Raw genomic sequence first — 27747 nt, forward strand, 5'->3', positions numbered from 1 at the left:
GCAGTTTTAATCAAATAACCCACATAATCAGTAATTATATATTAAGTCCATCTTAAATTACAGTAATTAACTATAGTAAAAAAAGCTTTAGAAGAATAGCTAATAAATAAAATGTTTAAAAAGAATGTTTACAGAGCGTCCACATAATGGAATGAAATCAGCGTTCCTAAGAATATTAAATAATGTGGAAATTTAAATAGTACCCTGCCTTGTCCTTAAAAGAACTTTTCATGTTCTTACAAAATTAGTAAGATAAAATTAAATTTCAACGGACTTTTAAAAATCAGGTAAAAGTAATTCTATGGGAGGACAAAACACTATACCAGTGATTTTCAGCTGGTGTGCACCAAGAATTTTTAAAACATGCAATACTTGACTATTTAGTTGGGGCACTGACTTCTTTTCCCTTAGTTTGTCAAATTCAAAAAATGACAACAGCCAACACAATTATAGGCATCCGGTATGAATGAGTCAAAATCAAACCTATTTTTCTTGTCAGATTGGCAAAAAATATTTTCTTGGTGTGCTGCAGAATTTTAGTAATTATGTGTGTCATGAGATGGAAATGTTGAAAATCGTTGCATCACACCACAGTTCTCTGACATGAGGTTTTCTGAACTATCTAACTAAATCCAGTGAAAGATTTTTTGGATCTACAGTACTGAAAAGACTGAATGCTCCTTAAGAAATCTTAAATAAAGCCTATGTATTTCAGCTGAGCTTTTCACAGGTTTTGAAAAGCCCAGTCAAGATTATACTGTAAGATGAATACCTTAGAATTATGTTAACAATTGAGGTTAGAACCATATGCTTTAATTCCTAACCTGGGCATGAGGAGTTAAGAGTATTTCAGGAGACAAGGAGCAACAGGCTACGAGCTGAAAGAAGAGCACAAATTAGCTGCATTTTGGAGGTGGGGGAGAAGAACAGCATGGGCAAAAAACCAAAGGCAAGAAAAAGTATGCTATCCATAAAGAATTTATAGTCAGTGATCGTGAAACAAAGTATTGGTGGCAAGGTATGGGTGGATATCAAGAATGGGGCTGGAACTCAATAAACTGGGGCATATCATTAAGGAATCTGTAAATCAGGCTGAGTTTAGACTTTATCCTGAGGACAAAAGAAACAAAGGCTTTTTTAAGCAAGGAAGGAAAAACATCAGGTTTATCTTTTTAGAAGAGATTTTATTAATGAGTAGTAATCAAAAGGCAAGGTTGTCAGCCTACTTTTTTCTCCCTGTGAGCAACCTACCAGGCCCATAAAAACAGAGCCCTTACAGTTGTATCCTTTGTGCTTAGCTTATTACCTGGCACCTGGTAGGCAATTAAAATTTATCTGCTGAATAAATGTTAAAGCACATGGTTCTGCACTTAACTGGTAGCACAGAACAACTGTATTCTGCTTGCAGGGTGAAGAATGAGTTGGGGAGAGGGGTAGGACGAGGAAGGCTAGAAACAGAGGCCAAACAGGTGATGATAGCCTAAACTAGAGAGTAGCAATGAGAACAGAGAGAAGGTGGAGGTAAAACTGGCAATTTGATTACTGGATAGATCAGCGGAACTGTAAGTAGTACTTGACATGCTCTTGTGAAAACTGAGGTACCCAACATTAATACCAGTTCAAACTAGAGGGTCAATCCATCTCTGTTATTAGTCTTGAAATACAATTTTGGTCACTTATAGACATGCAAGCTAAGGCTGAGACATTAAGTAATTTACCCAAGGGTATTTTGGCTAAGCACTGAGACTGGCTCTGGAGAGCTAGAACAATGGTTCTCAATCCACATATCAGAAACTCCTGGAATGAGGGCAGGGTGACAGACAGAAAGGGAAGGCGGAACATGGGGAGGGAAGAAGAAAAGAAAGAAAAGAGGAAAATGGGAAGGAAGACAGGCAAAGAAGGAGCAAGAGGGGTGAGAAGGTGGGAGGGAGGGAAGAAAAGGAAGAAGGAAGAGAAGGGAAGGGAGGAAAGAGGGGTGGAGGGAAAGGAGATGGAAAAAATAAAAATGAAAAGAAAATAATTTCAGTTTCACTATAATACACCAACAGAGCCACTAAGTTTCCACAATTCCAAGTATAACTGGAATAGTTTTAGTTGGGAAAATTTTCCAAGTACAGTAATTCTAACCAAGATACCCAACTCTCCCATAAAAATCTTCAGTTAAGGCACCCATTATACATATAGCCTTTAGACAACGCAATTTATAGGCATATTGTCAAAATTAACCATTTGGAAAATGTGTATCCAGACAGAAGAGTGATATTTTCAAAACTTAGATAAAGACCCTGTCATTAAGCCTTTCAACAGTATTCTATTTTATTTAGGGGGGAAAAAAACCTTTTTCTATTTATAAAAGGCAATGAATAATCAGACTCAACTAATTTCTTCAACCTCATTTCATACCAACTTTGCCCAATATCAGTTTGCACCAGTCCCAACTGTTTCTGGAACATGCTAAGTTCTTTCCTGCTTTGGGACCTTTGTACTTGCTCTTCACTCAGTTCTTACTATGGTTCTTCCTAACTCTCTTTTTGTCTTAACTCTTAAAGATCACCCCCTCAGAAATGGTTTTCCAACCTACTCCATCTCAACAGGACCTCCCGTGTTACTCATTATCACAGTGCCCAATTTTTTTCTTCACAGTATACAGAAGGCCAACTGCAAGCCTCTCTCCACTAGAACGTGAGTCCTTTTTGAGAAGTGATCTTCTAAGATCCATAAGACATACTTGGCATATAGAAGGCACTGAAATGTGTTGAGAGGGAGGAATGGAGAGAGTCAAACTTAGATGCTATTAGGTGATCAACAAATATTAATGAATGAATTTGTTTGCATTGTGGGATAACACATCATAAATCAATTAAAAGAACACAGAGTAAAACTGGTGATTTTGATTCTACAAAAGTTGATTATACCAGTAATTTAGAAAATGAATCCACTTGCCTTTACTACTAATACCTCTAGTCAATGATAATAAAATTATGATGGAAAAATGACAATTTAATGAGAAACTTAAAGATAGCACAATATAAAATTGTGCTAACTTTTATACATAAGTTTAAAAAGAGTAGAAAGAACTTCCACATCAAAACTTAACAGATTATATCTGGATATGGTTTGATACATTTTCTTTTTGTCTCTTTCTATATTTTCCAAAGTCTCTACAATGAGAATTTGCTTTTATAATAAAAAAAAAAAAACAATTGAAAAACAACAACAAAAAATATTGATCACACTTTGCTGGCTCTAAATCTAGCCATAACCATGAAGCATTACAATAACCATTTTTTTAAATCTTCAAATGATAGTCATTAAATCTTATGACAGTGAATTTTTTAAAATTAATTATCTGCCCTTTTTTCTTTTAATTTTGGGAGGTAGCTCAGAATGGTGAGGGGGAACCATCATTGTATTCAAACTTCTAAATTCCAGCTTTTTTTCTGGTTATGTAATGCTGAATATGTTATGTCACTGAATTCAATTTTTCTCATCTGTTAAATGAGAGTAATACCACCAGTCAGAGATATTTATAAACCACCAGGCTTAGTGACTGGCATATGGCAAGATCTAAATAAAGAGCAGCTACTATAATCCATCAGAATAGTATCGCCTAGCTAGGTTAGGAGAACTCGGAGATTCCATGATCACCCTTGTTCTGCTGCATTCCTAGACCAGCACTGAGCCAGTATGTAGCAGTTTTCAACATACTTTGTCAAATCAATTACTATCTTCATTACCTTTTTCAGGTAGAGCTACATTAGAATTGTAGGGAAGTATTACATCTCTCCTCCTATTTATTTTAATGGAAAGTTAGAATAACTCTTAAAAGCTAGAGGAAGTTGAAAATTAAATCAAATACACCTATACTATCCCATGGTAGCAGAAAATAAATGAGTAAACAAGAGAGACAGACAATTTTAGATAGAATAAGTAACGCTATTAGTCATTTCTTATTATATATCTTTCCACATTTCTAAATAATATATTTAAGCTGCTTCTTTAGACATCACCTACTGACTCCCTGTTACAGCAGATGAAGATTTTTACTACACTGACACCATCTTCTCATTCCTTTCACCCGATCCTTCCACTGAATTTTATCCCAATATTTGGTTACACTGTAGTTTCTGCTTTATAGAGAAATACTGCTCACTGTAGAACCAAGAAATGTATTGTATGTCTCCTTCTGTATAAATTTTTTTTCTTTTCCTATTATGTTCTTATCCTCAATCTTTTATATCAGATGTTATTAACCTATTGGCAATTTGTTTATTGCAAATGTTCAAACACACCTATTGAGCCTACTTTTATTATTATTTTTTAAATATTTTATTTATTTATTTTTAGACAGAGGGGAAGGGAGGGGGAAAGAGAGGGAGAGAAACATCCATGTGTGGTTGCCACTTGCACGTCTCCTGTTTGGGACCTGGCCCCGCAACTCAGGCATGAGCCCTGAGTGGGAATCGAATCAGTGACCCTTTGGTTCACAGGTCGGCACTCAATCCACTGAGCCACACCAGCCAGGGCTATTGAGTCTACTTTTATCTGGAAACCTCACTTTGGTGAGGAAGAGTGCTCTTCTTTCCTATGTCCTCCTGCTCCAATCTGAACTAGATGCTTATTTGGTTTGCTGTGCAGCTACCAGCTTGAGATGTCCTTTCACTGCTTCCCAGAGTTAGATGGTCTTCTTCCCAGCTCCTATGTTTTCTTTTTAATTACTTTTTACTCCCGTTTGTTACTGTGTATGATGTACTAATTGCCTAAGGAAGAGTGAATAAAAGATCTATCATATTTTTAATCTTGTGTGGCAGATAACTATTGATTGCCTGATCTACTAGCCATTGCCAAACCCCCTTCCCAGGTATACCATATAAATATAGGCTGGAAAAGCTAAATAGTTGCTTTACCAAACTCCCTTGAAGACAGGTTTCACAGGTTTTGTCAACAAAATATAAGATTTCTGGGCAAGTTTTGTTTTCCTTCCTTTTTTCCTATCTGAGAAAAAGGTATGATGTTTGAGATACACCAGCCATTTGCCACCACGAGGCTACCACTGTGTTAAGGATGCAAAACAGAAAAATTAGGAAGAACCTGGGGGCCTTCGTGGCATTGCTTGAGTCACTTCATCAGTGCCAGATTATCTACCTCTGGACTACTTATTCTATGAGAGAAAAGACTCTCTATTTGTTTAAGCCATGGTTCTCTGGGTTTTCTATTACTTGAGGCACATTCTACTGATAAACCATATGTATCTGAAAATAGTATTTCTTCCCTCCTGCTTCACTGGTGTTTTGGCTAAAGATAGAATTCTAGGTTGATAATAATTTCGCCTCAGAATTTTAAGACCTTATTCTCTCTTATAACTTCCAATGTTGCTGAGAATTTTTATATCATTCTAAGTCCTGTTCCTTTGAATGTGACCTCATTTTACCCTAGAGGCTTTTAAGATATTCTCCTTATGCCAGATATGTGAAATTCCACAATGCACACTGACATGACCTCAGAGTGAGAAGATTCTTGTTTCTGTTTTTCTGAATCTGATGTACTAACTTCTACAGAGGTCCATGTATAAATCGGAGCCAATGTTATTCAGTTTGGGGAAATTTTCTAGTATCCTCCATCTGCTTTGTTCTCTATAGCTGTAGAAACATTGGACCTCTTGGATTGATTTTCTAAGATCCCTATTTTCTCCAATTTCCATCTCTGTCTCTGGCCGTTTTTCGGATTTTTTTTACAATTCTTCTACTCTCTTATTCTAGCAAAATTTATTTTCCAAAAGCTCTGTTAGTCTCTGATCTTTCATTGCATCCTATTATAGTTTTATGGGTGCAGTATCCTTTTCTCTAAGAAAATTGGTCCTGATCCCGTATTCTTCAGACTATAAGACCCCCCCCCCCAATTTGGGAGGAAAATGCAGCAGTAACCCCGCTCCACCGTCCTGCCCATCATCTGAGAGCCAGGTAGGCTACATTCTGACTATAAGACGCACCTTTATTTTCCTCCCAAATTTTTTGGGGGGGGGGGGTCTTATAGTCCGAAAAATACGGTGCTTGTGTTCAGTGCATTATCTCAGATTTCTGTTTTCAGGTTTGCTTTGTTTTCGTGTCTCTCTTTCCTGGTGAAGGCCCTGATATGAAAGATACTTATCTGACAGTTCATTTAGAGCTACAAAATAAAACATTAATTGCCAGTATGTGTACCATGGGCAACACTACAGGGGGACTGGGCTGTGAAAGTAGTCATTGTGCTGGGGGCTAGGTGACAAGATTTGGCATTTTACTGGGAGTGGGGCAGGGGGTTCCAAAACAACAGTATCTGGAAATCTTTTCTCTGAGGTCATATATTTCCTCCAGAGAAGGGGATTCTAGTCTTTCCTAGGAGACATATGCCTGCCATTATGGGAACAGGGACATGGTCAGAAACTCCACTATTCAGCTGATAGGTTTAACTGTCCTATTTTCTACCCTGTCCCCTATGCCTCCACCGAACCTGTCATTCCATTTTCCCCTGGAAAATAAAGTGCTAGTAGGAAGTATGGGAGAAGGGGCCTGAGGGCAAACTACTTCATGTGTACTTTCTTTTTTTACCTCCAGCACTATCTTTTGTTAAAAAACAAGTTTTCCCTCCTAAATACAGTGATTAGAATTAAAAAATCTGTTTTTATAAATAATAGCTAAAAGGAAAAGCAAGATGGTCTAATTTCTTAACCTACTGATCGAGTTAGGCATTTTAAACTTTAACCGAATACCATTCTTCTGTGTATGTCACAGGTAAAGTAATTACCATGTAGGGTAACTATGTATATCATCCAAAATAGGATACTTTTGGGAGTAAATGGGGTAGTATTAGTAATTATGCCAGGGTAATATGCATAAAACTGGGACTATCTCAGGCAAACCAGTCACTGTATTACTAGGAGAATAACTTCCTGGATGCTGAGCTTATAAACTTAAAAGGCATTACCAATTACATGTCCACCCTCAGAACAAAGACATATCTATTATACTAGTGCATAATATGTCACTATATTAAAAAGAGAAGATGGAAAGTATTAGCAAATATAGAATAATACAGTTTTTAGGACATTAATTCTTGCAAAGCCTCCTCCCAAAATAGGCACACAAATAATTCTTTTAAAAATTCACATACTGTCTTTCTGCTCCAAGGGAGTAATGATAATTCATATATTTTAAACAGATAAAACTGGATAATTTAGCTTACAGAGTTTTCCTCATCTTAGTCAGAATTACTTCAATTAAAGAAATGGGGAAAGAGTGAAGAATGGTTAGAATGCAAAGAAAATGGGCTGCAATCTTCTACCTTATAAAGTAATTAAGACCTGAGAGAAATCATTAAATCCCTTTACCCATTCCAGAGTCTTTCTTGGTGCCATCTGATATTATGTCTACGTGATCAGAGTCCACGTCGTAACTAAAGAAATCATTCAAATAGGTCTTCGATCGCTGGCCACCAAATACATATAAGCAACGATTTTTCTGAAAAATAAGAAAAAGGGAGCAAAGGACAGAGAAAGTAATCACTTCCATGAAAAATTCAGAATGATCTTTTAAAAGTATAAGCCTCTATAAAAGTAACTTTATGACAAATCCCATGCAATGCAGTACTATGATGGTACAAAGAGAAATGCAGCTTTCTCTTTGAACCTAAAGGTTCTAAAGGCAAAGGTTCTAATTGCAAAGAGGTGATCTCCAGAATATCCTATTAAAGTGAAAAGTCAAGGTGCAGAATAATGTACACAGGGTGGTGCCTTTGTATGAGAAAGGAGAAAAAGTAATACGTAAGTGTATGTTTCTTTCTCCAAAAAGAAACAAAGAGAACTAATAAAACACAGTCACCTACTGGAGAAGTGACAGATCAGGAAGACAGGGATAAACACCTGATCTTTTGTAAAGAACCCAGACTTACAGCTTTGCCTTTAGAATAGGTATATATTTTAATTTAACTAGAAGACAAATAACTAAAAAAAAAATATATCTGAAATTTGAATAAAAGAATAAACATATTGGTATATAAAGACATGACCATACAGAGATCATCACACAGAGAAGTAATATTTCCAGTGATTTTAATTCATGTTTTTGACTACCCTTTCCTAGTGGGCTATACCCTAAATAGAAAAATAATAAGAAATAATTTTAAACAGCATTCTGTGATTTTGTTGTTAGTTTTGCTATTCGGTAAAGTATAAGACAGATCAAGCAATGTAATAATGACATTAGGAAGGAGGATTTTAAACTTACAAGATACACAAATACAAAATCAAAGATATTAAATTTAAAAATTATAATCTTTAATTTTAACTAGATATATCATTATAAACTCATGATTTAACTTATCTCTACCTAAAAAAAGATTCATATGTGTGAATCCCATGCACTTATACGTGTGCATGGGTATATTGTGAAGGGGGGCATGCCTAATGGGCAAAGACAGAGAAAAATATGGGTATCAAAAAGAATAATGACACCATTGTATTAAACATATCAAATATATAAAAGTCAATGAGTTCATAATAATACTTTAAAAAATCCACTGATTAACTTTAGAGCCTTAACTCATCAATATGAAAAAGTGATAAAGGAAAAGAATCAAACATTCTCATAACCTATCCTGTGTGTTTACTTATCAGGGTAGCCATATAGTTAATAGGAGTGAGTTTTTTACAATACAATCACAGTCAATAAATGCAGAAGAAATGACACAATTAGGAGAATCACCATCTGACAAATCCTAATAAAATCTAGGCAATGACTATCAATGGCTGCTAGAGCCATTAGGTAAAAAGTTGACAGGAAACTTTATAGTTAATAAATAGGCTGATAATACCTGAATTCAATGAGCAACTTTAACATCAGTAAAAGTATGACCACATTAAATGCCTCTTGATATTTTTCAAGCAGACCACCTCTGAAGTATTCTTACACTTCTTCTTTTGTACTCCCTGCTCCCCCCAGTAGGAAGAGTGAATCCAAAATCAAGTACTGATTTATCAGGGTGATCAAGATATGCAAATATCTAAACACTGGGTTGTGTACCTGAAACTAATACAATGTATGTCAACTGTAACTAAGAAATTCTTTAAAAAAAATTTATTTTGCCTTTAGAACCTTTAGCTCTGATTTTAACTACCAGCTGACATGAAATATGGATAGAAGATCACATTATATGAGGGTAAAATCGGCCAAATCAAGAATACAGGAAATTCTAAGGCATGCATGATTAAATTTCGTTAACAAATGCAGTGAGTACCATTGTGAATTAAAAGAAATTTAAGAGACATTACAACCAAATGTAATAAAGACTTTTTTAAGAAAAGATTTTATTTATTGTTAAAGAGGTGGAAAGGGAGGGAGAAAGAGGGGGAGAGAAATATCAGTGTGTGGTTGCCTCTTTCACGCCCCCTCATGGGGACCTGGCCCTGCAACCTAGGCGTGTGCCCTGACATGGCCTGCAACCTAGGCATGAATTGAACCGGCATTCATTTGATTTGCAGGCCGGCACTCAATCCACTGAGCCACAGCAGCCAGGGCATAATACAGACTGCTTTTGAATAAACCAAATATGAATAAACTTGAATAAACCAACTATGAAAGGTATTTTTCAGTATTTCAGAAAAATTCTATGTATTAAAAGATATTAAGAAATTGCTTTTATTTTGGTTAGGTCTTATAATGGTATTACAATGATGAGTTTTAAAAGTCCTTAGCTATTAGTGACATACAGTATTTACAAGGTATAAAAATAGTGTTTGGGATTTGCTTTAATATACCCCACTAGCACAAGAAAATTTAAGAATAAACTTAAAATTCAAAGAAACATCAAAAAATAAATGAAATACAAGTGGGGTAAATATATGAAAAATAAACAGTAGAATACTGGTAACAGCTGAAACTGATGAGTACTTTTCTCCCAGGAATTTATTATACTTTTATTATACAGGAATTTATTATACTTTTCTCCCTACTTTGGTATGTTTAAAATATTCCATAATATGTTTTTCAAGTTATGTCCACAGAAAGAAGTCCAAGTTTTCACTGTAACATCTGAAAAGGTTAATACAATGTCTATGTTGGTTTTGCTGATAAATTTTAATTTCATTCTATAAAGTCAATTCTTAATTATGTGCATTTAATGAAGAAGAGCAGAGTGGAAAATAAGAACAGATAAGAAAATTTATCTTCTAGGTACTAAGAGAAATAAATAAATAGAAATAGCTACAATATCTATATAAGCAGTGAAGTTGGTCATAAAAATGCCTAGATTAGTATCCAAGTGATAACTATTTTGGAATTACTAAGTTGATGGGAAATACTTTCAATTAGCTAACAGATCACTGTTAAAGAGTTTTATTTTTGTCTATCATTACTAACACTGATTGTTTATTTCTAATAAAAAGTTTTGATCTCTTACTGAGGAATTAATTTCACCATTTCTTTTCCTACTGAGATATATAAGACAAAATAACATAACACAATGTAGAGAATATTCTTACCGAGTGAAAGAGCATGCAGTGTCCTATCCGAGACTGGATATCCTCAGGCCCAGCATTACAGGAGTCCTCTCGAAGAAGCTTCCAGGTCTGACACTGACAGTTGAAAGCAAACAACCCACTGAATTGTGGTTCACTGGCTCTGCTGTCGTCTACGCTGCCATTACACGTCAAAATTCTACCACCAAAAGTGTAGATCATATGTTTTTCGGAGTCCATACACATCTATCAGAACAAGACAACAGATTGAATAGTTTTAGACTGTTCCTGTCATATGTGCTAAAGTGAAAACAATGTGAGTGGTTTTAGATTCTTTAAAAAGAACAAAAAACAAAAACAAAAAAACTGAACTTTGTCTTATTAACATTAAGTACCACCACTGATTATCATATGCACTTAATGCAATGCTGCTCAGCACCTGGCAGGCATATTTCTAAATACCTTTTCACATTTCTGTCTTTCCCACTGAGAATAAAATATGTTGGGTTAAAGAGCTTTATGCTTTCTTGAAATTAGTAATTTTTACCAAATCAACCAAATACATGAGGTGCTGACTTTCAAACCTAAGAGTAAATACAGATCATACTCTACGGGTAAACAATGATCACATACTCCTTTTAATCCTCCTTATAAAAACTTTCTGTTCTAGGCAAGCATCTTATTCATCTTGCTACTACTATTTATAAGAGAGCAGATATGTGAATGAGTGATGCAACTAAGCTCACCTCCTTGCATTTATTTTACAAAACTCTTCAAATTATGTTACAAAAGAGTACATCAAACAAAAAAACATTTAAAGCAATCAGTCTCCAGACTGACATCTATGGTGTGATGAACCTTGTCTTCTTTTAACACAATACTATAAATTTAATTTTCTTTGAGGTATGTTATGTAACTCATGTTCAAAAGCCAACCTTAATTCTTTATTCTTTCAACTCAAGATTATAGTTTTCACAAAAATATCAGGAAAAAGTCATTTGTCAAAAGATAATAAATAAGAATTAAATTTATTTCAAGGAATATGTACGTCCAGGTTGGAAATTGACAATGAATACAAGTGGCATTTATATTTAAAGAAAAAAACTGTATACACAAAACATTATTTTGCTAAAGCACAAATACTAGTCACTGTATGTTCAATTCTCTCCTCCCATCAAATTACTTCTGCTATTTATTTTTGTATTGTTTTTAATAAAAAGCTTTTTAAACAATCGCAAACCTTGGTTTTTATATAAACACTGAAAAGATTTTAACCAATGTCACCCCAGTCAATTCCAAGAAAAAACTGTAGCACATCCTAATCTTTACCCACCATCAAAAAGATCTACTCACTTGCTACTACTACCCAGGTTTCTGGCAATTTTCATAAATTAAGATAAAAATTTACTATACCTCAAAGGTGAAATCTTGGTGAATATGATTGCAAAACTGAGAAAGTTTTCATGACCCTGGCCCTCCAAAGGATGTGTTCCTACTCTTTAATCTTCAATAATCCTATCATTAAAAGCAATCCATGCATTTCTGAAGACAACTCAGTAGGGCCCCAATCACCTACTATACATATGACAGTCTAGGGCTTCACTGAAGCTGGGTCTTATCACCCTGTCCTAAGTACTTAAGGCTCCAATCTCTGCAAACACTGGGGATCATGCTGAAAATCCCAAGGGACTTATATCATGGAAGCCAATTTACATTTTCATAAATTCATAGAGTCATACTAATTTTGGTCAATCTATGTCTTATCAGGTTTTCTATGGTTATCTGGCCCCTATAGGTCTTTATACGGCTACAAAGGGATTTTCTCTTTCCTTTTGGGGATAATTTCAATGTGCCTGTTCTCATTTGTTTGCCTACAAAGGTAACCAGTTTTCTCTCTGAGGCTTTTAGGATTTTCTCTTAATCCTTGGTTCGGAAATTTCATTATGGAAGTATCTAGGCAGGGATATTCTTTTTCATTCATCTTGATCTGTGCCTGGTGTTCCCTCTGTTCTGAAAACTGTCTTTCTTGGAGTTTTCTTCATTTTTACTTTGAGTTTGTTTGGGTTTTGGGGGTTTTTTTTTTGTTTGGTCTGCATTCTCTTCTAGAACTCTTATTAGGTGGCGTTGAAACTTCAGGACCTTTTCTCTGTTTCTTTTCTCTCAAAATTTCAACTAATTTAGTAACCACTTAGAGGTGAGTGTGTTCATTCTGCTTCCCAATTAATTTGCTAAGATTAAAAAAATCTTTGTCATTTTTCTAGGCACGTATTTTTAATGAATGCAATATCCACTGAATTACTCTAAAAATATCACTTAAACTTATCTTAAAGGATTCTTCAGTTTATACTAGTTTTTCTTTGTCAATTCTTAGTTTGTTGAGTTCAGCATCTTTCTGATGGCATTAATTATATTCAAATATTTTGATTTTTTGGTTGTTGTTCTAGTCCTTTTTGCATCTGAGAATCTCTAGTCATCTGCCTGTTGCAAACACAATAGCCTGCTTAAAGGGGCTGGATGGGAAGAAATGAGATGTGATGCTATGAAGGGTGCCACAGCTGCTCTCCAGTGCCCTTGGGAGTATTGCTCTTTGCAGCTCCAATGCCCACACTCAACCCTTGACCTATGAACAATGATCACAGTTAAGTGCTACTCAGTCAAACTGAAGAACGTTCTGCTGTTCAGTCTCCCACTGATCATCTACTTTTTGCCCCAGCTATATAAACTTTGAGGCTCATGTGGCTGCTATCTTACAGGCTCCAGTTTTTTCCAGTTGGATCTGATTTTGTCTGCTTTCTACCTTAAAGGAATTTTACCCATTTGTTTTTGTTGTTGTTTTTTTTAAGTTCTCCAGGGGCATTCTTTCTTGTTTTTCAACACTATTACTAATGTATTCTCTTGTTCAGCCTGCCAGTGATGCACACTGGCCCAGGGAGAATGTCAGTAAGCTGAGATCTCCAATGTTTTCTCTGAAGTTTCTCCTGCCATTCTTTGGCTAGCTCATATTTTTTCTAGTAATTTCTGCAAAAAGTAGTCATACTTGAAGGGCAGTTTGTCTACATATAAAATCCTTGCCTCGCACTCTCTTTTTCTGAATACCTTCTAGATGTTGCTCTACTGTTTCCTGGCACTGAATGTAGCTGTAGAGACATCTGATATCAGTCTCATTTTCTCTCTCTTACAGGTAACTTGATCATTTTGTCTAGTTGCCCCCAAAATGGCCTTTATATTTGAAATCCAATGTTACTAACATATGTCTTACAGCTGAATGCCTAGTTCAGTTTTCCCTGAATACAGCACACCTTTTGAAATATAAAATACACTTCTTTGTTCAGGAAAGTCTTCTTGAATTTTATTTATAAATAATCAATTGTTCCATTGTTTTGGCTTTTGTATTGAATGTCTCCAATTACAAGTATGTTGGCTCACTTTTGCCTGTCTTCTTGATCTGTAATTTTCTGGCTAATTCTTTTTTAAATCTTTAATTACTTATTATCTGTTCTTATTTCCATGCTATAATTACCCTTATCCATTCTTGATTATGCTCCATGGAGATCAGTCGTCATTGCTAAAAGTGTTACTATGTCTTTCTTCAATTTCTTTCCTGAGTTTTACCAGGCCCAGTTTCACCTGCTCCTATTATTTGGTCATCTCATCTGCATTCCTGAATTGATGCATTGTCGTTTTCTTCAGAGTTTCAAGCTTCCATTAAATCATTTAATTCATGTTTGGATACTGGAATATAATTTTCATCTACTGCTGTCTGAAGAAAAGTTTTGCTGTTTATCTTATTGTTTTTCTTTAGAGTACCTCTTTATTTCTTTTCTTTAAAAATTATTTTATTATTGTTCATTTACAGTTGTCTGTGCTTACCCCCCACCACTCCCCCTGACCCAGCCAAACCTACCTCCCTCCCTTGTTTCCACCCCCACTTGGTTTTCTCCATGTGTCCTTTTTATAAAAAATATTTTTATTGACTATGCTATTACAGTTTTCCCAATTTTTCCCCCTCTATCCCCCCTATGCCCTGCCCCCCAACCCTCCAGCATTCTACCCCCTTAGTTCACGTCCATGGGTTGTACATGTAAGTTGAATCCTGTTTCCCATGCCATTTTTTTTATTTTCTCCCCGTCTACCTTATGCCTACTAACCATGCTGCTTCTTCCCTGTACCTTTTCTCCCTATTCCTCCCTTCCTCCTCCCTGCTGAAATCCTTCCATGTGATGTCCATATCTCTGATTCTGTTCCTGTTCTGGTTGTTTGCTTAGTTTTTGTTCTCGTTGCTTTTCTGTTCTTTTAGGTTCATTTGTTGATATAGTTGTGAGTTTGTTGTCATTCTACTGTTCATAGTTTTGATCTTTTTCAGTTTCTTAGATAAATCCCTTTAACATTTCATATAATAAGGGCTTGGTGATGATGAACTCCTTTAACTTGACTTTATCTGGGAAGCACTTTATCTGCCCTTCCATTCTAAATGACAGCTCTGCTGGGTAGAGTAATCTTGGATGTAGGTCCTTGCCTTTTATGACTTCAAATACTTCTTTCCAGCCCCTTCTTGCCGGCAAGGTCTCTTTTGACAAATCAGCTGATAGCCTTATGGGAACTCCTTTGTAGGTAACTCTCTCCTTCCCTCTTGCTGCTTTTAAGATTCTCTCCTTATCTTTAATTTTGGGTAACTTAATGGGGATGTGCCTTGGTGTGTTCCTCTTTGGGTCCAACTTCTTTGGAATTCTCTGGACTTCCTGGGCTTCCTGGAATTCTATTTCCTTCACCAGATTGGGGAAATTTTCCTTCATTATTTGTTGAAATAAGTTTTCAATTTCTTGGCCCTCCTTTTCTCCTTCTGGCACCCCTATAAGTTGGATATTGGAGCATTTCAGGTTGTCCCAGAGGTTTGTTAAGAGTCTCTTCACTTTTTCAAATTCTTATTTCTTCATTTTGATCTGGATAGATGTTTCTTTTTTCCTTTTCTTCCAAATCACTGCTTTGAATCCTGGTTTCCTTCCCGTTACTATTGGTTCCCTAAACATTCTGCTTTATTTCACTTTGGGTATCCTTCATTTGTTTTTTCATTTTTTGATCAAGTTCAATCAGATCTGTGAGCATTTTGATTACCAGGGCTTTAAATTCTCCATCAGATAGGTTGGCAATCTCCTCCTTGCTTAGATCTCTTTCTGAGGCTTTAGTCTGTTCTTTCATTTGGGCCATACCTTTGTCTTGGTGCAGCTGATGGGCTGTAAGGGGGGAGGGCCTTAGGTATTCACCTAAGCAGGGCAACCCTCCTTGCTGCACTGTGGCACTGCCTGTGGGGGAGGAGCCAGAGAGGGAATGGTGCTGCTAGCCTGCTTGTCTCTAGAGCACTTTCCCATGGACTTGTGTGAGACTGGGAGCTTCTCCTACCAAGGCAACCCCAGCCATAGCCCACAGCCACCTCTGAGTTCCCTTAAGCCAGCCCCTCCCACGCAGCCCGCTGAGCTCTGTAGCCAGCCTTGACCCCAAGGTCTGAGTTCCACAGCCAGCCCTGACCCCAAGGTCTGCCGCACCACAGTACTTTTTCCAAGTCAGTCTGAGTGGTCCGTGGCCTTACTGGTCTTGTTCTGGTTGATTTTTTTCTTTAATTCCTTTGTTGTTGCAGTTCCATGCAGTTTGATTTTTTGGCACTTTTTGTTGCTTATTGATTTCAGATTGGTTGTTATCCTCCTTTTAGTTGTGCAAGGAAGTGAAGGGTCTCTACCTACACCTCCATCTTGGCTGGAACTTCCATATGTCCTGTAGAGTACCTCTTTAAAGATTTGGTGTTTATTGTTTTGTAGATTTTCATATTTAAATGCAACTCCTTTAAAGTTAAATTTCCCTGGACCAAATAACAGAAGGTTCCTATGAAAGGGTGATGTTCTTGTTCAAGGAAACCCTCCTCTGTTGCTACTGAGTTAAATGACTTCTTCAAACTATAGTGCATCTGTGAAGTCACATCTTCCTTAACTCTACGAACCCTCACCTGGGTTGGCGGTGGGCTTCTATCACAAGACTTGAGCTTCCCCAATTTCTTCACTGGATATTGCAAAAGGAGTCACTGTCCCCAGCTGTCTTGGTGTTTCTCGTACTTTTCAAAGATGGTGCTTTCTGACATCTACTACATCTGGGACTTTCTGGGTGCTTCCTATCTCTCTGACTCCTCCAGAGGCTGCCTTGGGTTCAACTTTTTGCTCTGCTCCTAACACTTCCCACTAAAATGTGCCTCTGCTCATCTCCTCTGCATTCCCAGTTCCCTACCACACTGCTGTAGGCTTCAATACAGGTTATGTATGGGTATTTCAGTTGTTTTTGGCTAAACTTACAAGAAATTGGGAGTTATGGGTTTTCTTTGGCTCCTGGTTTTGCTGAATATGTGCCTTGTGTTTTTTTATAAATCTTTTTTGGTTTGCTTCTCATTGTTCCTGAAAGTCACACAAAGCAACAACATCCAAAGCTTCAGAACTAAGCTGCCACTGTATTTTTAATAAATCCAAAAGTCTTTAAATTTTTTCACTAAATTTAAAATGGCAAAGTAACTTTTAAACATGTCTTCATGACTCTAGCATTCTCACGTTCTTTTCTAATTTGAACAGTAAGTGTCAAATCTTAGTGTCATGAACAACCCCATGGGATTTTTGAAGTTCCAACTTATAGGTTTATTTGCATGAAACAGAATAGAAAATGGAGGCTTACACGGATAACACAAGGTCACAGAGCTAGTTGTCAGCTGAATTAGGACTGAAATCCTGGTTTCTTTGTCCCCAGTGTTCTGTTATAACATCTAATCAGCTGAAAATCAAACATTTAACAGAACCTAGCTTCCAGGGAACATTCTATTTTATCAAGGTCAAGAGAAGCAAAGACCATACACAGGGCAATATATTTGTACTCAGACTACCTCTATGTTATTCTTTTTCAACTTGTTAAAAAGAAAGACATAGGCATCTTTTGTAAAAAAAAAAAAAATTTGTAACCAGTTGAAAGCAAGAAAATAAATTGTTTCCCTCACAATGTTATCTGCTGATGTTCTGTTTTTAAAATATCAGAACCAGCCAAACTTTTTTTGGAGTTTTATTTTCCACATGAAAACACTGAGAATGTCAGCAGGGAAGTGCAAAGCTTTGCAGAGCTCAGTTATGTAGAGCCAGCAGATGTTCCAAATTCAATCTGGGGAGTACTTTGAAGACTAATGTTTTTGATTTTCCACCCACCACTTACTTGATAGGCATATAATCCATTCCTCTTTTCCTTACCATTCTCTTATCACAACTACTTGTTAATATAAACATAGCACTACAATACTTTTAAAGCAAAGAATTAACAAAAATATGTAAAGAAATAATAAATAAAAGACTTGAGTTTCACTTGCATATAAGATAGGAGGTTAAATAGGCCTAACTTAGATTCTCTCATACATCTAGCACCGCCTCTCATTCCTCAAGTACTAGCTAATACTATGTCCATCATTATGATGTTGTGGATTTTTTTAAAAGTCTTTTTCTTCTCCATACCCCCCAAAAACCTTTGGACATGAGTTGAACCAAGTAAAACTGCCTATAGAATTTGAAGGGATTACTGTTTTGTTTGAGGTATTGAACTACCATGAACTGCTATGGAGTCAGTATTCAAATACAGATAATAATGGTAATGACACTGATGGAGATGATGATGAGACCTACATGTATATTAATATTAAAATGGCTTACAATATTGCTATGTGTAGTCTTCTTGTCTACAGCATCACTGTATGATTTCTATTGGTGCTGAACTTAAACTTTATCTAGTTTATGTCAAATTCCTAACAGTTTTATCAATATTTGTGATTATATACAAAGGTAAATATATCTCACTCAAATTGAAAGAAAAGCTCTAGATTTCAAATTCCTGAACTCACTATAAAGTAATTTTACATTTCTTCCAGGAATACAGAATAAAAAGTTTTAAAAGGGAAAACTGTTATTGTTATGATTCATAGATATTTATTATAAAATGAAATTTGTTTTTCTTCATGTGTGTTGCTCTGTCTACTCTCTAACGCTTTTATAAATTCATATTTGTGTCCTGAGATCTTAGTATTTTATCCTGCACTAAACAAGGGCAAAAAACTTTAAAGAATAACTTTATACCTATTGAAACAATTTATTTTTATCATCTGTCACAGGAATTTGTAATAGAAATGGCTATGAAACAAATCAGTGTAACACGTGAAATAAACTCTACCGGCAAGAGTTACTAAGCACTAAGTAATTCTACCATATATTTATCTGGGCACCAAACCTGATGATCAAACACCAACTTCGGCCCTCCGTCAGCAGCGGTATCCTCACTGAGTAACATCCATGTGTTAGTGTCAATGTCATAGCGATAAAAGTCACTCTTCAGAGATTTGCTGTTCCTCACAGAGGAATCCAAATAACGGCCCAACGTGTAGATTTGCCTTCGTTGAATGTCAATGCACATTTTATGACATGATCTGGCACTAGGACCATTCTGTGGAGAAAAAAAAATTCAGAGAACAAATAACAAAATGAAATTAAATGCCCCTTTTTGTTGACTTTCATTACAAGCTTTGCTCAGAAACTCATAGCAAGTCAACTAATGTAAGTCCAACACTAAGCTTAAATCTCAAGGAAAGCAAAAGTGGCAGTAGAAGATACAAAGCTTACCTCAGAAATGCTTAAAATCTACCAGGAAAGATGAGATGAACTATTCTGTACCCTGTGGTATTTTGTTCATAACAATTATATGGCTTCTATTATATACTCCACTGCATTTTAGTCATTTGTGCAAAGTTTAATTCTCTATTGTACATCAATCTACTTAAAGACATATTTGGTCTTTTAAAACATTTTTCATCAGAATCTAGCACAAGACAGGCACTCCAAGAATATCTAGAACCACTGAATTTCGTAACTAGAAGGAATCTTCATAAAATCTCTAGTTTAAACATCTCCTTTTAAAGATGAGGAACTATAAGACAAAAGACAAAAGGCATCCTCCTGAAAGCCAGTAAGCTAGTGACAGAAGCAGAATGAGAATCCAAGTCTCTGACTTCTTCATCTCTCCTTTATATTACAAACAACTGACTCTCCTGACTGAATAAATAACCCAACTAGGGAGCAATATGAAGAACAGCATACTAGTAACAAAAATTAGGTGAGATCACTTGTATCATAGGACTGAATAAAAAATAAAAATTATTGTAGTATAAACCAAAAATAAAGTCCATGAAGAAAAAAAAAACTAATCAGTAGGACTGAATTAAAAGGAAACAAAACTAATATTTCTTAACTATCTCCTAAATTCTGTTTATATTATTACTATGTATGTATGTGTGTGTATATTTCATTTAATCTATATGACAACTCGATAAGGAAATACTATCACCATTTCATAGAGCTTAAGTAATCTGTAAACAGTCACAAAACCAGAAAGTAAGATAGAGAATCTAAGCCCCAGGGTAACCAAGGCAAAATCTGGGTTCTTTCCACTATTCCAGATTGTTTTTTCCAGAAGAGAAACAAAAACAAAAATATACTTATTAAATGTGTGTGGTTATAACTGAGATAAAGAATTCCTGTTGCAGAAATAACAGAGTTGAAGTACAAGGTGGAAATAGAAATCTTGGTGAATGACTGACAAAGAAGACTAGATATAATCTTGCAAGCAATAAAGAACTATTATAGGTTTCTAGAGTGGGATATACAAGAAGAGTAATCTACCATTACTACTGAGATTAAACGAAGCAGTAAAGGTATAAGGAATAAAGGACAATTCGACACTAGTGTTATTAACGCAGATATTAAGTTGATATAAATCTGCATTTTAGTATTCATACTAATTACTACTTTAAAACTTATTTTTAAAGATTTGTGTCAAGAAAAATAGTAGATAAGGTGAAAATTTTTACTTGGGAAAGAGTTTCTTTCATAATTAAATAATCTCAAAAATAAAGATGGGGTAATATATAATAAATCAATGCCACATTTCCTAGAGTATGAAATTTGAAATTTTATTAGGAGAGTAACAGAACTTCTTGCTTCATCTTAATTAGCATGAGTGCTATTAAAATGTTGAGCATTTACAAACTAAGTAATAATAATAATAATAATAATAATAATAATAATAATAGGAATCAACAGAATAGGAAATGGACAAAATTACAAAATTATAAACCATTAGTAAGACTTTTTAAAAAGAGAAAATACAAACAGCCAATATTAGAAATGAAAGCAGGACTATCACTATGGATGGGCTCACTCGAAGTTAAAAAGAAATAGGTCCTATTATAAAAAACATAGGTAAAATCTGACAATGTAGGTAAAAAGACATATTCCTTGAAAAAATTTAACTTACCAAAACTGACACAAGGGGAAGGAGAAAATTGGAAGTCACTTATATCTACTGAAAAATTGAATTCATAATTTAAAACCTTTCCACAGATAATTAATAATTTATAATCTTCCCACAGAGAATAAACTAGTCCCACATATCTAGAATGGTAAATTTTATCAAACACTTAAGGAAGAAATAATACCAAATTTACACAAAATTTTTCAGACAACAGAAAAGGAAAAAAAGCTTCCATTTTAAATCTATATTCTATTCCATTCCTAATTTATTTTATGAGGACAACATAACAGTGAAACGAAGTAACAACAATAGTAGCAACAATAGTAACAACAACAAAAGGAGAAGGAGGAGAAATAATATACAGGCAGCTAGTATACCTCATGCACAAAGACACAAAACTACTTTTTAACAATATATTATCAAGTAGAATGCAGCAGGATATAAAAAAGATTTTATAACTAAAGGGTTTATATCTCAGGAGTGTAAAGTTGACTTTACATTGGAAAATCAATCAAGTTAATTCATCTCCTTAACAGAATTAAAGGGGAAAAACATGATTATGTCAAAATATATAGAAAAAGCATTTGATAAAATTCAACACATTCAGGAGGAAAAACTTACAGCAAACTAGGAATAGAGAGAAACTCCTACCCACCATTGTGACCTTGACACCTCCCCAACACTTAAAAACTTTTCCAATGAGGTTTATAATGATATTAGCAAACATATTATTTTTAGATATTGCATATAAAATACATGAAGATATAGAAGATGTGCATAACTCAGGGAACCAGTATTTTTCAAATGACCAACACATGGGTAAAAAAAAATAGATAATAGATCCATTCAAAGAACAAGACAGAACAATGTGTTTTAATGTAATAGAATATAAAATGTTAGCTTATGGGGCTTCTGAGTAGCATTTCAATAGTCTTTTTAGATAATTATACATGTTCTTTTTTTATATCATATTCCTGTCAGAAATGTTTGAGAGTTCTGGTTGCTCCCTATCTTGTTCCCCACTGACCTTTGTCAAAAATTAATTGATCATATATGTCTCTTTCTGGACACTTTATTCTGTTCCATTATCTTTTGGCTTGTTCATATACCAATATGACATTCCTTGAGGTCAGGTAATATAATACCTCTCTATTCTTTTTTAAAAAAATTATTCTGATTCTTCTAGGTCTTTTACATGTGCAGAAAAGTCTTAGAATCATATTGTTAATTTCTAAAACTGTTGGGATTATGATTGGGAATGTGATGATCTATAAATCAATCTGGAGAGAACTGATGTCTTAATATTGTCTTGTAATCCATGAACATAGTTAAATCTCCATTTATGTCAGTTTTCTTTAATATCTTGCAGCACTCCTGGAATTTTCAGGGTAGAGGGTCGTGGATGTTCTTAATAAATTGATCCCAGTATATTTTGTGTAATTATATAAAAGAGGATATTAAAACACTACTTTCCTTTCCAAAAACGTATCTATGTGAGGTCCAATTTTCTTCATATATTTCACACAAAACAATATGTCACAAGAGATTAAGTGTGGCAGCAGATATGAAGATCTAGTTTTCCACTAAGTCAGACATTAAAGAGATTTATAAAAATGCAAAACTAAAGAAAAAGAGATTTTTGAACCTATAAAAACTTACTTGCATATCATCTTGAACATTTAAAATAACTACTTTCACTCTGGCTGGTATGCCTCAGTGGATTGACTGCCAGCTTGAAAACTGAAAGGTCGCCAGTTCAATTCCCAGTCAGGACACACTGCCTGGGTTTCAGGCCCGGTCCCCAGTGGGGGGCATGTGAGAGGCAACCAATCTATGTAGCTCCCACACATTGACTTTTCTCTCCCTTTCTTTCTCCCTTCCTTCCCTTCGCTCTAAAAATAAAGTCTAAAAAATTATTTAAAAATACATAAATAAAAATAATTATTCTCTTTAAGAGCTGAGTCACCCTATTCTTTCAATCTCTTAAATGTGTTATTAGATACATATTTAACTTAAGTGATTTATATTAATTTTGCTTTTTAATTATGCATCGTATTTTGAAAATACATGTCCTGGGGAATCATCAAACAGTAACTTGCACTCACTGGTATAGAAAATAAAATTAGATAATGGAATGTTAACTGTTTAATTCTGGAAGAAATGAGCATTTCTGCTACAGCCATATATCACAATTCAATTCATAGACAGATCAACAAAAGGTTTTTTGGTGTCTATATGAAGAAGGTAATAATAAACTATAATAAATCTGCACTCCGACACTAGGTTCCCACTTATACCTATTGACTTCAAAATAACAGACACAGTGTTCTTGTCAAAACAATCTGAATTTTTCCAGGGTTAGTTTTAAATAATTATTAACTGCATTCTAAATATCACTAATAACATATATAAAGTGGTATAAAAAAATAATACTCATGCCCAGCTTCAAAAGTAGAACATTAATATTACCTTTGAGGTCCTGTGTAAACCAACCTCTTTTCAAGCCAAGCAGCCACTCTCCTGAATTTTATATTTCTCAGTCCTTTGTTTTACTCTAGCATTAACTTTTCACTGAACTTCTATCACCTACTTACTCACTAAAGAGTAAGCACATGATTTCTGCCTTAAGGAATTCAGAGTCTAGGTAGGAAAACAGGAATGTAAACCAATCATTATAGTAACCCATGTATGGAATATAAGGTGTTAAATGAGCATACCAAAAAAAAAAAAAAAAAAAAGCTTCTAATTCTTCATGGAGACCTCAAGAACACTTCACAGAGGAAGTGACGTTTGAACAAGTTTTTAAAAATAAAGTCATTTACTAGGTAAGGTAAAAGCTGGGTAATGGGAGAAGGACACCCTGTTAATTCCAAACAAAGAAAAAAACAATTGCCAAAGGACACAGGTGAAAAGCAAATACAGTATGTACGGCTGGCACATAGTCTGGAGATGAGGCTAGAAGGTCAATAAGGACAAAATCATGATGAGAAATTTGAAGTTTTTACTCTAAGAAAAAGGAATAAGGTAGATAAACTGCTTAATCATTCTGGTTACTGTTGTTATTCTGAATTCCCTTAGATAGTAGTGCTCCTCATCATACAGTGACTCTGGACTGGGTCACCTGAGTTCCTCCGGCCAATGGGACAAAAACAAATTTGGTGGCATACTCATGTCTGCTTCATCCCCTTTGCAGCTCTGCCCTTGACATGAGAACAAGTCTCAGCTAGCCAACAGGCGTGAGGAGCCACGAAGAACAAAGCCAGGTAATCCCAGCTGAAGCTGTACTGCACTAGCCGACAGCAAGCTGACTCCTGATATATCAGCAAGCCAGTCAAAACCCAAAGAATGACCCAGTCAATCTGTAAACTCCTGAGTAAAATAAATGCTTATTAGTATATGCCAATAAAGTTTTTTAAAGTTTTGAATGAAATAAAATATAGATAACAGAAATGGAAGCTAAACATAGGCTTTGAGCAGATGCCACGTGGCCAGATAATTTTATCTTAAAGACTGTGCTAATAAATGAAAATAGATCTGGGGACCAGCAACAGGCAAAAATGTTGAAGAAAGAAATCACAAAATTGGAATTAATGCCAAAGAGACAGAGAGGAAAAGACATGTGAAATGCAATACTGGGTGCCAGAACTGTTGGAACTTAGGCACTTATTAGAGATACACTCTATTAGTAAGAGGGAGAGTTTCAGGATAAATCCTAGACTTACTATAAGAATAATTACAGGTGCAATCAACCTACCTTTAAAATAGTTTAAGAGAAAAAAGTTAAGTATTTTTTTAGGTGTCTCTTTTTGTTGAGGATAGAAATAAATCATTTCAGAAAATGATACTTTCATTCATACGAAAAGATGAAGGCCATTTTTCACACTTTTACAGGGATAATATATAGAAATCAGAATTTTAAGATACATTTGGAAAGATAAGAATGGTAAATCAATGGAACACATGAATAGCCAAGAATTTGCTTAAGTTTCCTGGGATTAAAGACATAGCACCAGATCTTTTTGAAATGGCCTTCCTAGATTAAATTAGGTCTTTTTCTGCCACTTTTCATTTGCAGCTCCTACTGTTTTGTTAACAGTTTATTTTTAACCTTGTAATCTGGCACATCTTAGATAAAGGATACAATTAGAAATTCTATAAAAATTTGTAAAAATCTGAATTTTTGCTTTATACCAGTGTATAATTATGTACAAAGCCATAAATCCAAGCCATTTTATTCACTATGGATATGCTTTACAGATACATATATCAACAGATAGACACAAATACATATGTATAATTTTAGTTAAAAATAAAATATAGCATTTGAAAAACTGATATTCGATCAAATATAGAGGGACCAAAATAGTGAGAAAATGAAGACATCCAAAGCACAATTTTCCAGAGGAACTCAAAATAAGATGAATGCTTGAAATAAAGAGTAGAGGTTATAGGAACACCTACCACCTCTACATTAAACAGTTATAAAGTAGTAAAAACTAAATGATATTTGATACCCACTTCTATTTATCTCTGTAAGATAGATTTGTTCATGTACAACCAGGTATAAAAGCTGGAATGCAAAAGCACTTAAGCCAAACTTGTTCACCACCAATTCTCCTGCTATCACTGCTGATGGATATTAGAAAAGAATACAAATCATCCGGAAAAAGAAGCATACACCCACACCCCTACTGCAATACAGACGGATGAAAATTCTGAGAACTTGCCTCTTTCTCAGTGTCTCTAGAGATACATGTCCACTGGTTCTCCTTCACACTGTACGCCCAGAAGTCAGCAAGATCTTGTGTTCCATCCCAGCCACCAAACAAATAAACGGTCTCTATGAAAATTAGAAAATATATGTGAAAAGATAAAGACAAAATATAAGTCTAGGCACCCAGACCTATCCAGTTGTCTCTAAGATCATTTAAGAAGGTACATGTAAATAAACTTAAAACTATTAAACTGATAATATTTCATAATGTTTCTAGACTAGTATTTCCTAAACGCAAGTATATAGAAAGACTGCTGCAGAACACTACTTGGAGAGATTTATAAAAATACAGCTAATGAGGAGGTATTCCCTAGATTCCGATTCTGTAGGTAAAAAGAGTCTGTATTGTTAAAGTATCCAGGGTGAAATTGATATGCAGCCAGTTTAGGAGTTTCTGTTTGGCCACAAAAATTTACATTTACTATATTAATAATGCAGCTTCAGGCTACATAAAAAAAGAGAAAAAAAGAAATCTCAGAGAAATATATAGTATAAAATATAAAGACATCTATTTTTCTTTAAAAAAATATTTTATTTATTTATGTTTCTAAAGAGAGGAGAAGGAAGGAAGAAAGTGAGGGGGAGAAACATCGATGTGCGAGAGAAATATAGATCAGCTGCTTCCTGCACACCCCCAACTAGGGACCTGGCCTGCAACCCAGGCATGTGCCTTCACCCAGAATCGAACTGGTGACCTTTTCAGTTTTCGGGACAATGCCCAACCCACTGAGCCACACCAGTCACAGCAAGACATCTAGCTATTTCTGGGGGCAAAAATCACATTAAAATTTCTTTCTTTCTAATGCAATACTAAAAATAATAATTGACTGGCAGTTAAAGTTAGATATCTTAAAAATATAGTAATGCACATGCCTTGATATTCCAATGGAAACTGGGGGAATATTTTCCACATATATGTGTGTGTTTGTATATATTGTAGTAGATTTAACTCCTCATAATCAACCTTTAAATCACTGCAGGTTATCTTGAGAATTTGGTGTCTTCTAACTCTGAAATATCCATTTTACCCATGGACTTTATCCTGTGATAACACCGATGTCTTGCCCTGGCTGGTGTGGCTCAGTGGACTGAGTGCCAGCCTGCAAACTGGAGGGTCACCCATTCGATTCCCAGTCAGGGCATGTGCCTGGGTTGAGGGCCAGGTCCCAGGGTGGGGGAGAGGGGGTGTAAAAGGCAACCACACACTGAGGTTTCTCTCCCTTTCTCCCTTCCTTCCCTTCTGTCCTAAAATAAATAAATATACAGATCTTTGAAATAATTAAAATCTTAAAAAAAAAACCACCTGATTTCTTGCTTAGTGAATAGTGAAACTCTTTACACATCACAATGTGCATATCCCACTCCTCTTTATTATATAATATGAGTGACTTTACTTTCTTCAACTATTTTCCCTTTTTGTAAATAAATGTTTTATGCCTACTGGTGATATAAAGCCTAGCAATTTTTTAATAAAGTTAAATAAGACATTACAGGAAAACTGTAAAGATGTCTACTCTCTAACTGACATGCCCTAGTCCTATACATGAAGAGACTGCCATCTAAGTTATGTCCCACCATGAAGGGTTACATACAATTCAAAATGCACCTGGAAGTACTAGTAACACCATTTAAGAAAATTCTTGTCATTCATAATATTAGGCTGTCTTCTAAAAGATTTTTGTCATATAATTTCAAACTTTAAGTGAATTTTCTAAGAAACATCCCATTCTATGCTCCAAGAATCTTGGGAAATCAAAACAATACTTCTGGATAAGAAGAGATCACTGGAACAGCACTGCGTTCTTGTGCTAACTCAACAACAAGTCACTTAACCTCACTGCTTCGTAGTTTCTTTATTTATAAAATTCTCAGTGCTGTGGTGAAGTTCTTCAGATATCAGCTACATGAAAACATCCTAAAAGCTGTCAAGTATAAATAGCATTTATTCCTTTAAAACACAGCTGGCAAACACAAAGTCCTTGGGCTGAATCCCACCCTCCACTTTGTTTTATCCAGCCTGGAACCTTGTTTCTACCCAGTGGCAGCGCCGAGCTCTCGCTTCACTGTTCAGAAGTAGTTACATTTATACAGTCCTAAAATTACATCTGGCCCTTTGAAG

At 35.2% G+C, this 27747-nt stretch overlaps 1 protein-coding gene across 7 annotated transcripts in view; it reads right to left on the reverse strand.

The window, feature by feature from the left end:
* Positions 1 to 27747, reverse strand: part of MKLN1 (muskelin 1) — a 335011-nt gene that overhangs the window by 46389 nt on the left and 260875 nt on the right. For all 7 annotated transcript variants that reach the window (XM_045855614.1, XM_045855612.1, XM_045855615.1 and 4 more), the window contains 4 exons: positions 25582 to 25694; positions 18779 to 18991; positions 10514 to 10735; positions 7367 to 7496 (listed from right to left, as the gene is read on the reverse strand). In XM_045855614.1, the coding sequence (XP_045711570.1) occupies positions 7367 to 7496; positions 10514 to 10735; positions 18779 to 18991; positions 25582 to 25694 (678 nt within the window). The remainder of the gene's footprint in view (positions 1 to 7366; positions 7497 to 10513; positions 10736 to 18778; positions 18992 to 25581; positions 25695 to 27747) is intronic.

The sequence above is a fragment of the Phyllostomus hastatus genome, unplaced genomic scaffold (assembly GCF_019186645.2).
Source record: "Phyllostomus hastatus isolate PE091 unplaced genomic scaffold, TTU_PhHast_1.1 phas_scaffold_114, whole genome shotgun sequence".
Classification (NCBI taxonomy): Eukaryota; Metazoa; Chordata; class Mammalia; order Chiroptera; family Phyllostomidae; genus Phyllostomus; species Phyllostomus hastatus.